General features: G+C 41.2%; 1 protein-coding gene across 7 annotated transcripts in view; it reads left to right on the forward strand.

The window, feature by feature from the left end:
- The window catches only part of CDH17 (cadherin 17), a 145913-nt gene that overhangs the window by 76839 nt on the left and 55948 nt on the right, over positions 1–13126 (forward strand). For all 7 annotated transcript variants that reach the window (XM_082363292.1, XM_082363293.1, XM_082363288.1 and 4 more), the window contains 6 exons: positions 526–660; positions 1608–1746; positions 3689–3847; positions 3954–4153; positions 8196–8327; positions 8641–8791. In XM_082363292.1, coding sequence (XP_082219418.1) covers positions 526–660; positions 1608–1746; positions 3689–3847; positions 3954–4153; positions 8196–8327; positions 8641–8791 — 916 coding nt within the window. The remainder of the gene's footprint in view (positions 1–525; positions 661–1607; positions 1747–3688; positions 3848–3953; positions 4154–8195; positions 8328–8640; positions 8792–13126) is intronic.

Raw genomic sequence — 13126 nt, forward strand, 5'->3', positions numbered from 1 at the left:
AAAGTATTATAGCTATCCCATGAATAATCATTGGGATTTTCTTTACTTCTGAAAAATTAAGTGAGATTGTCATATAGAACTTTATCAATTAAAGCCAATTTTAAGTTGTTTTCCTTAATATTAAAATGTCTTTTAATCTTTGTTACAATTTTTAGAAGTACTAAATGACATCTTTTTTATCCTAGCAATGAAGCTACCCTTTTTAATGTTACTTAAAAGCTAGTAGTATTATAGCTTTCCGATATTCCCGGAAAAATCTCATCTAACTTTAGCTACAATTTAAAGCATCTATTGGCTTTCGTCAATGTACTGAATTATGTCACACATTGTTTCTTGGGGAAAATGTATTTTGAATGTACATAGCTAACGTTCAAGCAGACTTTTAGAATGTATCGCTTTAAAAGCTTAGAATTTCTTATTTTAGTGATTGTACAAATGAAAACGTTACCTGAAATTGGTGACTTACTACAAATTCTACAACATTGTTTTTCCTTACAACCTAATCTAATGTTTGCTTTTTCCCAGTTTAAGGCCAGTCCTCTTGCTGTGACTTTCAAACTAACTGGGGAGACAGATGACATATTTCAGATACAACCAGATGGACTTCTGTATCACAACAAAGCCCTGGACAGGGAAACAAGAGCTGTTCACAAACTCCAGGTGAACTGAGACCAGACAAAGAACACTAACTCTAATCTCTCTGATCACTCTTTGTCCTGGAAGTATCACTGGCACCTTCTTCCCTAGCACAGAATCCTGTTTCAGCTCTCCTGACACTAATGACATGCTTTGCAAATCTCATTTGTCTTTTTTAAATTTAATTTTATTTTTTAACAACTAGAGAGGCGTGTGGCAAAGGTATCCTCTTTTTTAGGCTTTTTGACCAGAGTAGCCCAATTTATATTGCTAAGGCTCTTAGATGGCATTACTCATCAAAATGAGTGGAAACCTGGATGGCACCTGGATCAAAATGATGGCACCTGTTTCAAAACTAGCCAGTACTTCTCTGATATTTCACTGGTGTCTGCCTATGGCTGTTGGGTGGGCTCTGGACCCACAAAGAAGGCAGCACTGGTACTAGATGGAGCTCCTTTGGGCCTTGCAAGAAGCAGAAGTAATCAATGACCAAAGTCAGAGGCTGCCTAGAGAGACCCTTCTCTCTCTCTTTCCCCCTTAGTTTTCATGGTTTGTATCTCTATTTGAATGATAGAGAGCTAATTGTGGGGAAAGAGCAAGCCAAAAGCTTTCTGTTTAAGTTTTACTACTGGCTCTGCAGATCACCGCTAAAATGCCTCTGTAACAGGACATATTTTCATACCCTCAAGGGTCAAAGTGTTCTTATTTTACTGATTCCAGCTATTTAGAAAAAAAGCGTGTCCAGTGTCCAGCCAACCCCACTGCTGGAAAAACACAGTCATGATTAGATTGGTTTAACTGATAGGGACTCTATTTTAGCAGCTCCCAATTTGGGCTCTTATGGGTGTCTTTCTCCCCTGTAGTGACCAGGTTATTGGTTATTTGGGCTCTAATTTCCTTCAAGTGACCTTTGACTGTGTGATATGAGGTCCAGGCTCACCAAGGAGGTCTCCTTTTCCTGTCAACATCAGGTCTCAGCCCTGGATGCTGATGGCAATACAGTGGAGGGCCCAGTCCCCATCACCATAGAAGTGAAGGACATCAACGACAATCGACCTGTGTTTCTCCAGCCAAAGTATGAAGGTTCAGTAAGGCAGAATTCTCGCCCAGGTAATAGGCAGGAGCCTGGAGATATCTGTGGAAAGATGGAAGTGTAACAGTCAGAGGGGCAGATTTGTGTGGCTAACATGTGTAACTATCATTCATTAAGTACTTACCATCTTATTTAAATTTTATTTATCTTATATAAACTTCACAGCAATCCTCTGGGAGTTGTTTTATTACCCCCATTGCTCTAGGACACAACTTCTCCACGTTGGCACTATTGACATCTTGGGCCTGATAATTCTTTTTTTGTTAGGGGCTGTTCTGTGCGTTATAGGATGTTAGGCAGCATCCCTGACATCTATCAATGCACCAGATGCCAGGAGCAACACTTCCTTTCTAAATTGTGACAGAAAAGACGTCTTCAGACATCGCCAAATGTCCCCTGGGGGGCAAAATCACCCCTAGTTAAGAATCACCATTTTAGGGTGAGAATTTAGAACACCTTACAGCTTTAGAACACTCTAGAACACTCTGGAAAGGTAAGCTTACTCTCCCACATCCTCCCAGAAATCCACACTCTCATGGTCACTGCTGGCTTCCAGTTCTTATTCTTCTCTGTCTTCAGCTCCTAGCTATGGCTCATCCCTTCACTCTTTTACTTTTCATTTCTACAAAAGCCCCTCATCAAAGCATAGGTGTGTGTGGCAGGCTTTACTGAAGATTTAGAGGAATGAAGGAGCATCATGTCATAACAGTGCACAAAATAAACATGAATATTAGAGTGTGAGTTCTCAGAAAGACTTTTGGCCATTTCCATCAACTCACTGTCAAGCTTCCCTCTGTGTCACTTAATCGCTCTCACTCTTCAATGCCCACTTCCAATAACTCAGGAAGAATATTCCTTCCACTTTATTATGTGGAGCAATTTCACGTGTCTCTGCCCCTGAGGTTGCATACCAAAGGCTCACCACTAAACTCTGCCAAGTAATAATCTTCCAGGTCTTATTCTTTACCAATAGGGTTTTCTAATTCAGTGATTCTCAAACTTTTTGGTCTCAGGGCCCTTGTATTCTCATAAAAACTATTGTGGACTCCAAGAAACTTTTGGTTATATCCGGTGGTGTGCTGGTAAATTTTAATAGCTGTCTCTCTGGGGAGAAAAAAACCTGATTTGTAGAATTTGTCAATTTCTGTGGTATAAGTACTCTCACCATAACCTATTTTAAGCTACCACTGGTGTTAATAATTGGCTCACAAAATTTCTGAAAATTCAACTAGGTCTCACGAGTTGACTCCAATACATCACTGGCTATATCTATCAATATTTATCATATTTGAAATTAAAACTGAGAAATTTAAAAATATTTATTTAGTAATTGATTTAAAGTAATAAGCATATTTTAATAAAAATAACTATTTTCAAAGACAAAAGGAATGTTAAGAAGAATGGCATTGTTTTAATCTTTGCACATCTCTTTAATGTCTGGATTAATTGAGAACAGTTGGATTCTCATTTCTGTTTCTGCATTCATTTTGTTGCCGTATGCTGTTTTGGTTGAAATATTTAAAGAAAAACTCTCCTTACACAGTGTTAATAGTGTAATAACGCTTCACATAATTGTGGATATTCTTTGATACTAGACCAAAACTCAACAAGTGGTGGTTTCTTAAATGCTAGTTGCAATGTATAATCTGAAACCATATTAATGCCTTTTTGGGGATATTCCTTTATGCTAAAATCCATCAAATTATGTTTTGATTTGAATGGGTCTTTTACACATGTATGACCCTAAAAACAGTCTCAAAGACCTCTAGAGGTCCCTGGACCATACTTTAAGAAACCTCATCCTAGAGGAAAGGGGCAGAATAAAGAATTATTCCAACACTGATATGAATTATGGCACCTTCCTCCATTCTATTTCTGCCTCTTAGAAGGCAAATGTGTCTATGGTTGGTTTGGGTTTCAATTAATATCTTTTTTTTCTGGGTACATTTTGTTAAACAGGAAAGCCCTTTATGTATGTCAATGCTACAGACTTGGATGATCCAGCCACACCCAATGGCCAGCTTATTTATCAAATTATCATGCAGCTTCCCAAGGTCAACAATGTCATGTACTTTCAGATCAACAACAAAACAGGGGCAATTTCACTTACTCGAGAAGGTAAGTTAAGTGATGCCCTCATATGATTCTATGAGTCAGTAAAAAGACCTAGATCTGTATCATCTTCAGAGACATTTCCTTTTCTTTTCTCTCCTACTTCCCATAGGATCCCAGGAACTGGATCCTTTGAAGAATCCTTCCTACAAGCTGGTGGTCTCAGTGGAGGACATGGGAGGCCAGAATGATCATTCCTTTAGTGACAGCACATCTGTGGATATTATGGTGAAGGAGAATATTTGGAAAGCACCAGAACCAGTGGAGATTGAAGAAAACTCAACTAATCCTTACCCCATTAAAATCACTCAGGTAGTGCCCAAGGAATGCCTAGAGCCTACCCAGTCAATCAGCACTCACATTGTAGGGGCCCACCCTCATGGTCGTCACTGACATTTTTGCATAGCATCATTATGAAGCAAACTAAATAGACAAGGTCTCTGGCCCCAGGTCTCTGGAGTTTGCCATCATGGGTAAACTCTGGACTTTACAACTTGGATTCAGATATATATATATGTGTATATATATATATATATATATATATATATATATATATATACATATATATATATACATATATATACATATATATACGAGTTTTAAAAGAGAACTTCACTCATCTTCACCTTCCAAGTAGATAATACTGTTGTTCCCTGTCTATAGTGTAGGATATGGCTGCCCTAGAGTGGGTTGTATATGGTACATGTACATGATTCAAATTTGGGGCAGCAAATTATTTTTGAAAAGCTGTTTTTTATTCCTTTGGGAAAAATCTCTATGCGAAAGACTCAACCCATCACAGGCTGAGGAACAGAGATAAGACTGGTCAAGTGTAAAAGCTGAGTAGACAACCTTTACCCTTGGAACCCACCCCTGCCAACTCCATCTCCTGTGGGTACCTCTCCCCTCCATTCAAACCCTCCCCTGGTCCCACCTCTATGGCTGGTGTTCATCCTGAGCCCCCTCCTCTTTCTTTAGCTCCTGGAAATCCACTCTGGTGTTCACCCAGATCTGATCTTTTCTGGAAGATCAGGAAGTTTCTTGACACAAAAGCTGTGAGTTAATGGGAGAGCACTGGATTTGGAAACAGATAAACTGTTATGAGCCCCAACTTCTCACCAATAAAATGGGCATAATAACAGATCTTTGGGTTGTTGTGGATATTAATTAGTATCTGTGGAAGTGAATAAAAGTTATTAATGTTATGAAGGAGTTGTAGTCTGTAGTAGCCCTAATTTTTTTTAGATGACACTGTTGTTGTTAAGGGGTACTGGAATCGCCTAGCCCACCATATCTATTGTCTAACTTAAAAGGATTTTTATTTATTAAACGTTGAATTAATGAATTTCACCTTCAGAGGAAAAAAAAAAAAGAATGAAAGCAAGAAATATTCTGCTTTACCAGCTAAGAAAGTATGTCAGGACTCTTTACCATGAGAATTTCAGATTGGGTTCCTTTACTAAAGTCTTCCTGTTCATTGTTTAGGTTACCTTCATAAGGATTTGTAAATGCTAAAAAGAACACATACACTTGTTTTCTCTTAGGGCTGTCAAAGAAAAGAAAATCTAAAGAGCCACACCCAATACCTAGGCCTGGGGAAGGTACTTTGTGTGTCTTGAAACTGAAGAAGAGTGGAGGGGGACAGCTCAAGAGAGAAGAATTAGGCTGAATTTTTAGGGCATAAAAGGAGCTTGCTTACAACTAAGAACATGGTCTTTGGCTTGGACAGAAGGTGTGCTTAAATAACTAGAAAGGGATACCCTTCCCAGCCTCGTTTGAGAGAATAGTTTAGTGTGGAAATTTCAAATGGCTGTAAGACTATAGGCAAGTCACTTAAATTTTTGTGCCCTAGTTTCCCCATTTATAAGGTGGGGATAACAATAGTCTCTACCTCATGGGCCTGTTTGAGGATTTAATGAGATAACATATAAAAGTGTTTAGAATTATGCCTGGAATGGGGTAAAACCCTCAATACTTGTTGTTATTAGTAGTAGACTATCAGATAGGCCAGGGTCTGTCTGTAGCAAGTAGACAGGTCTTACTATTGAGTTTATTGATTTTTTTTTTCAAACGTCTTTATTGGAGTATAATTGCTTTACAATGTTGTGTTAGTTTCTGCTGTATAACAAAGTGAATCAGCTATATTCACTTATATCCCCATATCCCCTCCATCTTACACCTCCCTCCCACCCTCCCTATCCCACCCTTCTACGTGGTCACAGAGCACCGAGCTGATCTCCCTGTGCTATGCAGCTGCTTCCCACTAGCTATCTATTTTACATTTGGTAGTGTATATATGTCCATGCTACTCTCTCACTTCGTCCCAGCTTACCCTTCCCCCTCCCCATGTCCTCAAGTCCATTCTCTAAGTCTGCGTCTTTATTCCTGTCCTGCCCCTAGGTTCATCAGAACCATTTTTTTCTTAGATTCCATATACATGTGTTAGCATATGGGATTTGTTTTTCTCTTTCTGACTTACTTCACTCTGTATGACAGACTCTAGGTTCATCCACCTCACTACAAATAACTCAATTTTGTTTCTTTTTATGGCTGAGTAATATTCCATTGTATATATATGTCACATCTTCTTTATCCATTCATCTATCAATGGACACTTAGGTTGCTTCCATGTCCTGGCTATTGTAAATAGTACTGCAATGAATATTGTGGTACATGTCTCTTTTAAAATTATGATTTTCTCAGGGTATATGCCCAGTAGTGGGATTGCTGGGTCATATGGTAGTTCTATTTTTAGTGTTTTAAGGAACCTCCATACTGTTCTCCATAGTGGCTGTATCAAGTTACATTCCCACCAACAATGCAGGAGGGTTCCCTTTTCACCACACCCTTTCCAGCATTTATTGTTTCTAGATTTTTTGATGATGGCCATTCTGACCGGTGTGACGTGATACCTCATTGTGGTTTTGATTTGCATTTCTCTAATGATTAGTGATGTTGAGCATCCTTTCATGTGTTTGTTGGCAATCTGTATGTCTTCTTTGGAGAAATGTCTATTTAGGTCTTCTGCCCATTTTCGGATTGGGTTGTTTGTTTTTTTGATATTGAGCTGCATGAGCTGCTTGTATATTTTGGAGATTAATCCTTTGTCAGTTGCTTGGTTTGCAATATTTTCTCCCATTCTGAGGGTTGTCTTTTCATCTTGTTTATGGTTTCCTTTCCCATTTGTTTATTTTTGTTTTTATTTCCATTTCTCTAGGAGGTGGGTCAAAAAGGATCTTGCTGTGATTTATGTCATAGAGTATTCTGCCTATGTTTTCCTCTAAGAGTTTGATAGTGTCTGGCCTTACATTTAGGTCTTTAATCCATTTTGAGTTTATTTTTTGTATGGTGTTAGGAAGTGTTCTAATTTAATTCTTTTACATGTAGTTGTCCAATTTTCCCAGAACCACTTTATTGATTTTTTTTGCCAAGTTGTTCACAAAACAACTCTAGGAGTTGGCAAATATTCTTTGTTTTAAAAAAGTAATTAATTAGTTAATTTATTTCTTTTTGGCTGCGTTGGGTCTTCGTTGCTGCACGCAGGCTTTTCTCTAGTTGTGGTGAGTGGGGTCTGCTCTTCGTTGCGGTGCGCAGGCTTCACATTGTGGTGGCTTCTCTTGTTGTGGATCATGGGCTCTAGGCACGCGGGCTTCAGTAGTTGTGGCTCGCGGGCTCTAGAGCGCAGGCTCAGTAGTTGTGGTGCATGGGCTTAGTTGCTCCGCAGCATGTGGGATCTTCCCTCACCAGGGATCGAACCTGTGTCGCCTGCATTGGCAGGTGGATTCTTAACCACTGCACCACCAGGGAAGTCTGTTGGCAAATATTCTTATCCCTGAAGTCTTTAAGACTAAAGATTTAAGGGAGGAATGTTCTTTACTTATGTGTCGTTTGTCTTGCTTAAATAATAGCATGGTGAAGAACTGAAAGTGTCTCATCATCTTCACTGGTGAGTTCTGGGAGCTTGTTGTCCATCATGGCTTAGTGCTCAGATAATGCCGCTACTAAGTACATTTTGTTTCTTAAATTGGTGTTTCATGACATGAAGTCTTCACATTCGGACTTCCAAAAGAACAACCCACAAACTCTTTAGAGGGTTCACAAAGAATTGCTTTAGAAAAGAAAAATACCTTTATGTGCTTATTTGGAGCAATATAACTTAGTAAAAAGGAGAAAAAAGGGGAGGGATTATTTTAAGCTGAAAATGAAAAATGTAATTTAGTAGTTATAAGAAACCACAGACATCTAAACAAGGTTGTCAGAAATTTCAAATCGAGAACCAGAAAATTGTTTATTTCCTTTCCAGTTCTCTCTGTCTGGATGTATCTTTCCTAACAATTCACTTTGGGCCCTGTAGGTGCAGTGGAACGATCCAGGTGCACTATATTCATTAGTGGACAAGGAGAAGCCATCAAAATTCCCATTTTCAATCGACCAGGAAGGAGATATCTATGTGACTCAGCCCTTGGACCGAGAAGAAAAGGACGCAGTGAGTAAAATTAGGAGGAGTTTCACAGGTGATGAGATCCTGGGCCCATGGATATCTGAGAGCAGAAACAATTTTACTTAACACCCTGCCCCCCACCAATATCCCCAAACTGTGTTCTGAACCTCAGCGCATTATTGCTCTCAGAGACTTGATAATACCCCGACAAATTCAACCCATTTTATATTTTCTCATTTCCCAATTCTAAGCGAATTGATGATAAGGGGATAAATGAAATAGCATTGAAATAGTTGTTTTCTCTGCCTTTTAAAGGAGATGATGAAGGATTCATGTCTTAACTCTGATCTCGTTGTAGTATGTTTTTTATGCGGTTGCAAAGGATGAGCATGGAAAACCACTCGCCTTTCCACTGCAAATTCAAGTGAAAGTTAAAGACATTAATGATAATCCACCTACATGTCCATCTGCAGTGACTGTACTTGAGGTCCAGGAGAATGAACAAATAGGTAAGAAACCGTGTATCTGTCCTCCCTATGTTAACTCTGTAATCCCTTTCTCCTCTTTGTCAGGTAAAAGGTGGGCAGGTAAACCTGATTGGGGATCAGTGGTCCATGCCCAGCACAGCATAGAGGTAGAACAGACTTTGGGACTCACATAGGTACAGTATTTAATTTCAAGCAATATCTGGGAAGTGTTTTAAAATTGGAGATTTTATAACTACTACCCCTACTCCTAGCACTGTTACTGCCACTACTATTACTACTACTACTACCACCCTTACCACTACCACTAGCATCGTAACCATTTACACCAGTATCCTGTATACATGTATAAGGTTATCTCTTTGCAAGGTTTTTTATTTTTTTTTTAGATTTTATTTATTTATTTATTTACTTATTGGCTGCATTGGATCTTCCGTTGCTGTGCACCGGCTTTCTCTAGTTACAGTGAGTGGGGGCTAGTCTTCGTTGCTGTGCGAGGGCTTTTCATTGCAGTGGCTTCTCTTGTTGTGGAGCACAGGCTCTAGGCACGCAGGCTTCAGTAGTTGTGGCACACGGGTTTCAGTAGTTGTGGCTCACTGGCTCAAGAGCGCAGGCTCAGTAGTTGTGGCACACGGGCTTAGTTGCTCCACAGCATGTGGGATCTTCCCAGACCAGGGCTCGAACCTGTGTCCCCTGCATTGGCAGGCGGATTCTTTTTTTTTTTTTTTTTTAATAATTCATCTATTTTATTTATTTTTGGCTGCGTTGGGTCTCTGTTGGTGCGCGCGGGCCCTCTCCAGCTGTGGAGAGCGTGGGCCACTCTTCGTTGCGGTGCGCATGCCTATTGTGGTGGCTTCTCTTGTTGCGGAGCACGGGCTCCAGGCTCACGGGCTTCAGTAGCTGTGGCACGCGGGCTCAGCAGTCGTGGCACATGGGCTCAGTAGCTCCGCGGCACGTGGGATCTTCCCGGACCAGGGCCCGAACCTGCGTCTCCCGAATTGGCAGGTGGATTCTTAACCACTGCACCACCAGGGAAGCCCCTGCAAGGTTTTTACATAGATTCTTATTTGCCTTCAACAAACTCAGTGACAGGTAAAATCCTATCAAATTTGCTAAATAATTTAAACAAACATTCACACTCAATGTCAGATATCCTGCAATTGACCCTTGATTGTCCCTCTCTAGGAAGCTGATAATAGCGCATGAGGCTGGAAGATGAAGTTCAAATCCTATCTGTTTTTGTCCTTTTGTTCTTGACCTGTTTTGTTTCCTTGTACTGTGCCAGGATAGCTTTAGTTTTGTACAGGGACAACTACTATTAGAGCACTGTGATTTCTGGGAGTTTTATGACTTTGCTGGATTTGGGACACCTATTGTCTATTACCCCTTGGTGTTGAGCCCATTGGCTGAGCAGGCTGGCATTGCTTGAAATGTTTTTGTCTGTTTCGTGTAAGTTTCAGGGCTTACAGGGTTAGCAGGCTCCCATGACTACCATTCCCAGGGCTTGGCTGCCCTTGTAGGCAGATCCTCACCTGCCTCATGGGCATTCTCATCATTTTCTTTTGATCTCTTTACTCTTCCTGCCACACACTTTTCACACAGTGGGTGCTGTCTTGGTGGCTTGGTGGACACTGGTCACATGGCTTGCTTGCTCAATGCTCACTTTTTTTCCTTCTTGCTGTCAAGAGTCACATGTAGGCTACCTATTGTCAGTGTGTTCTGCTTAGGTCTTCTCTTTTTCATTTATTCCAGTTATTCTTACAACAGGAAGTATTAAATGACAGTTTGAAGGATTTCAGTTAATTCTAAGGAAGAATCTTCTAAAGTGACAGTGGAATAACGATGAAATGTGTGACAATAGCCAAGAAACACTTATGGCATCACCCTTTTTGAAAACATGGGATGGTCTGTGATGCTGAATGAAGGCAGAAGACCTTTGAAGACCTTTGTAGATGATACCTCAAGTCTCTTTACACAGGGCCTAACATTTAGTGTATTAGTCATCTATGTTGCATAACAAATTGTCCCAAAATTTAGCAGCTTAAAACAGCAAACATTTATTATCTCACAGTTTCTGTGAGTCAGGAATCTGGATATGGGGTGCATGCCTTTGATTCAGAATTTGGATGTGAGGTGAGTGCCTTTGATTCAGAGAGAGAGAGAAAAAGAAAGAGAGAGAGCTCAGAAAATGGCAAGTAAGATGGAAGTCAGTCTTCTTATAACTAATCTCAGAAGTAACATCCCATAACTTTTACCATATTCATTAGAAATGAGTCACTAGGCCCAGTTCACACTCAAAAGGAGGAGGTTACACCAAGGCATCAATATCAGGGTTGGGGGGATTGCTGGGAGCCACCGTAGAGGCTGCCTGCCTTATTTGGGAGGAGGACAGTACTAGTTTTCTGAAGCTGCTAAGGATGTCATTGTTGGTAAAACAAATTGTTCAGAGGTGCAGCATGCTCTTTGCATCTCCAAAAGTGAGAATTTATTTTGTAACAATATTTCACAAAGTCTTGAATTGTGGACTTAATGGACCAGGAGTTCTTATAAATCAACACAGATTGAGTCTATTTTCTATATGTAGCCCAAAGGGGTACAAAAAATGTCCCTGCCTTTTGGGGGCTTACCGTATAGCTCAATAAAATACTCAATTATTCCTTAGTATATTTATATTCTCCTGTTTGGTGTCTTATATTGGCCAGAATCTTGTGGGACTTATGTCCCCAAGTCTCAGCAATAACAACATTAATTCTGAAATCCCACCTGCTACCAAGACCTTTGTGTTCATACGGGAACTTTATCCTCTCGTAAAAGCCCCACCTCCCTAAAGTATTTCTGAGTGCCCCAAGAGTTGCTGTATGTACCTCTGAATCAATCTGGGCTGCCACTTGTTCCTGGCCTTTATCACTCAGGGACATGGCACTTCTTTGACTCCTGGCTCATTCATAAGTTCTCTGCTCCCACTGAGTGGCGTCTCTTACTGGAATTTCCCTGTCACTGACGTCAACAGTCTTCACGGTGCCTCTGACAGCTGGAGGTTTCCTCCGTGGTGAGAGAAGGACAGTGTCCTCTGTGTTATGCTCACTTGCTGCGGGAAAGGTCCAGAGCAGGGCTGCTCAGACACCAAACAATCACAGAAGTTTGCAAGACACTCTTTCATTCCAACACACAGATGCTTTTCTTACAAGGGCAGATGCATATTCCAAAGGTGACTCGGTTGTTTGTGAAAGCAGAAATGGCAGCAGCTGCAACACTAGATACGTGTTCTCTTCTGCTACCCACGTTGCCCCTCCTCCCCAGCCCATGAGACACATCTGCTCGTGCCGGCTCCATTATAGACATAACATAGGTACTTCCATTCCTCCCCTCACAAACCCTCCAAATCTCCCAGTAAATCAGTAGATGCAAAGTAACATGGGGGAGGGGATGAAACCGACCTCCACAAGTGGGGAATACATATTCAAGTTTTAGCCCTCACACTGGATTCTGGCTGTGTGTAGAGAAACCCACAATTCCCATTTCACGGAGCAAGATGACCCAGCACCTACCAGAACTCACCCAGACCTGGGTGGAGCACTGAGTCAGAACCGGACTTCTGGAACTCCCTGGACTGAGACGTCAATAGAAATAAAACTTAGGACCATAAACTGCAGCAAGGCAGAGGCGGTGTCTGCCTGCTCTCTGTCCCATGCCTGTCTTTATCTTTGGGGTGGAGTCAGTCTCTGCCATTTTTCCAGAAAGTTACTTAGAAGTAACCACGGTTGGCTTGTCCTTGTTTAGTTTTACCATTTGCCTTGTGTATTAGTATCTGAGGGTGGCTGTAACAAATTACCACAGACTTGGTGACTTAAAACAACAGAAATTTATTTGCTAAGAGTTCTGGAGACTAGAAGTCTGAAATCAAGGTGCCAGCTAGGGGAGAAGTCTTCCTTGCCTCTTCTGGCTTCTTGTGGCTCCTTGGCTGCTTGTGGCAGCGTCGCTGCAGTCTCTGCGCTCTCTTCACATTGCCTCCTCTTCCTCCGTGGGCATCTCTGTGTCTTCTTTTCCTCTTATAAGAACGCCCATCACTGGATTTAAGGCCCACTCCAAATCCAGGATGAGGGACTTCCCTGGTGGTGCAGTGGTTAAGAATCTGCCTGCCAATGCAGGGGACACAGGTTCAATCCCTGGTCTGGGGAGATCCCACATGCTGTGGAGCAATTAAGCCACATGCCACAACTACTGAACTTGTGCTCTAGAGCCCACGAACCACAACTACTGAGGCTGTGTGCCATAACTATTGAAGCCCGTGTGCCTAGAACCTGTGCTCTGCAACAAGAGAAGCCACCTCAATGAGAAGCCCACACACTGCAATGAAGA

Source organism: Balaenoptera borealis (assembly GCF_965194805.1).
Source record: "Balaenoptera borealis genome assembly, chromosome: 17".
NCBI lineage: Eukaryota > Metazoa > Chordata > Mammalia > Artiodactyla > Balaenopteridae > Balaenoptera > Balaenoptera borealis.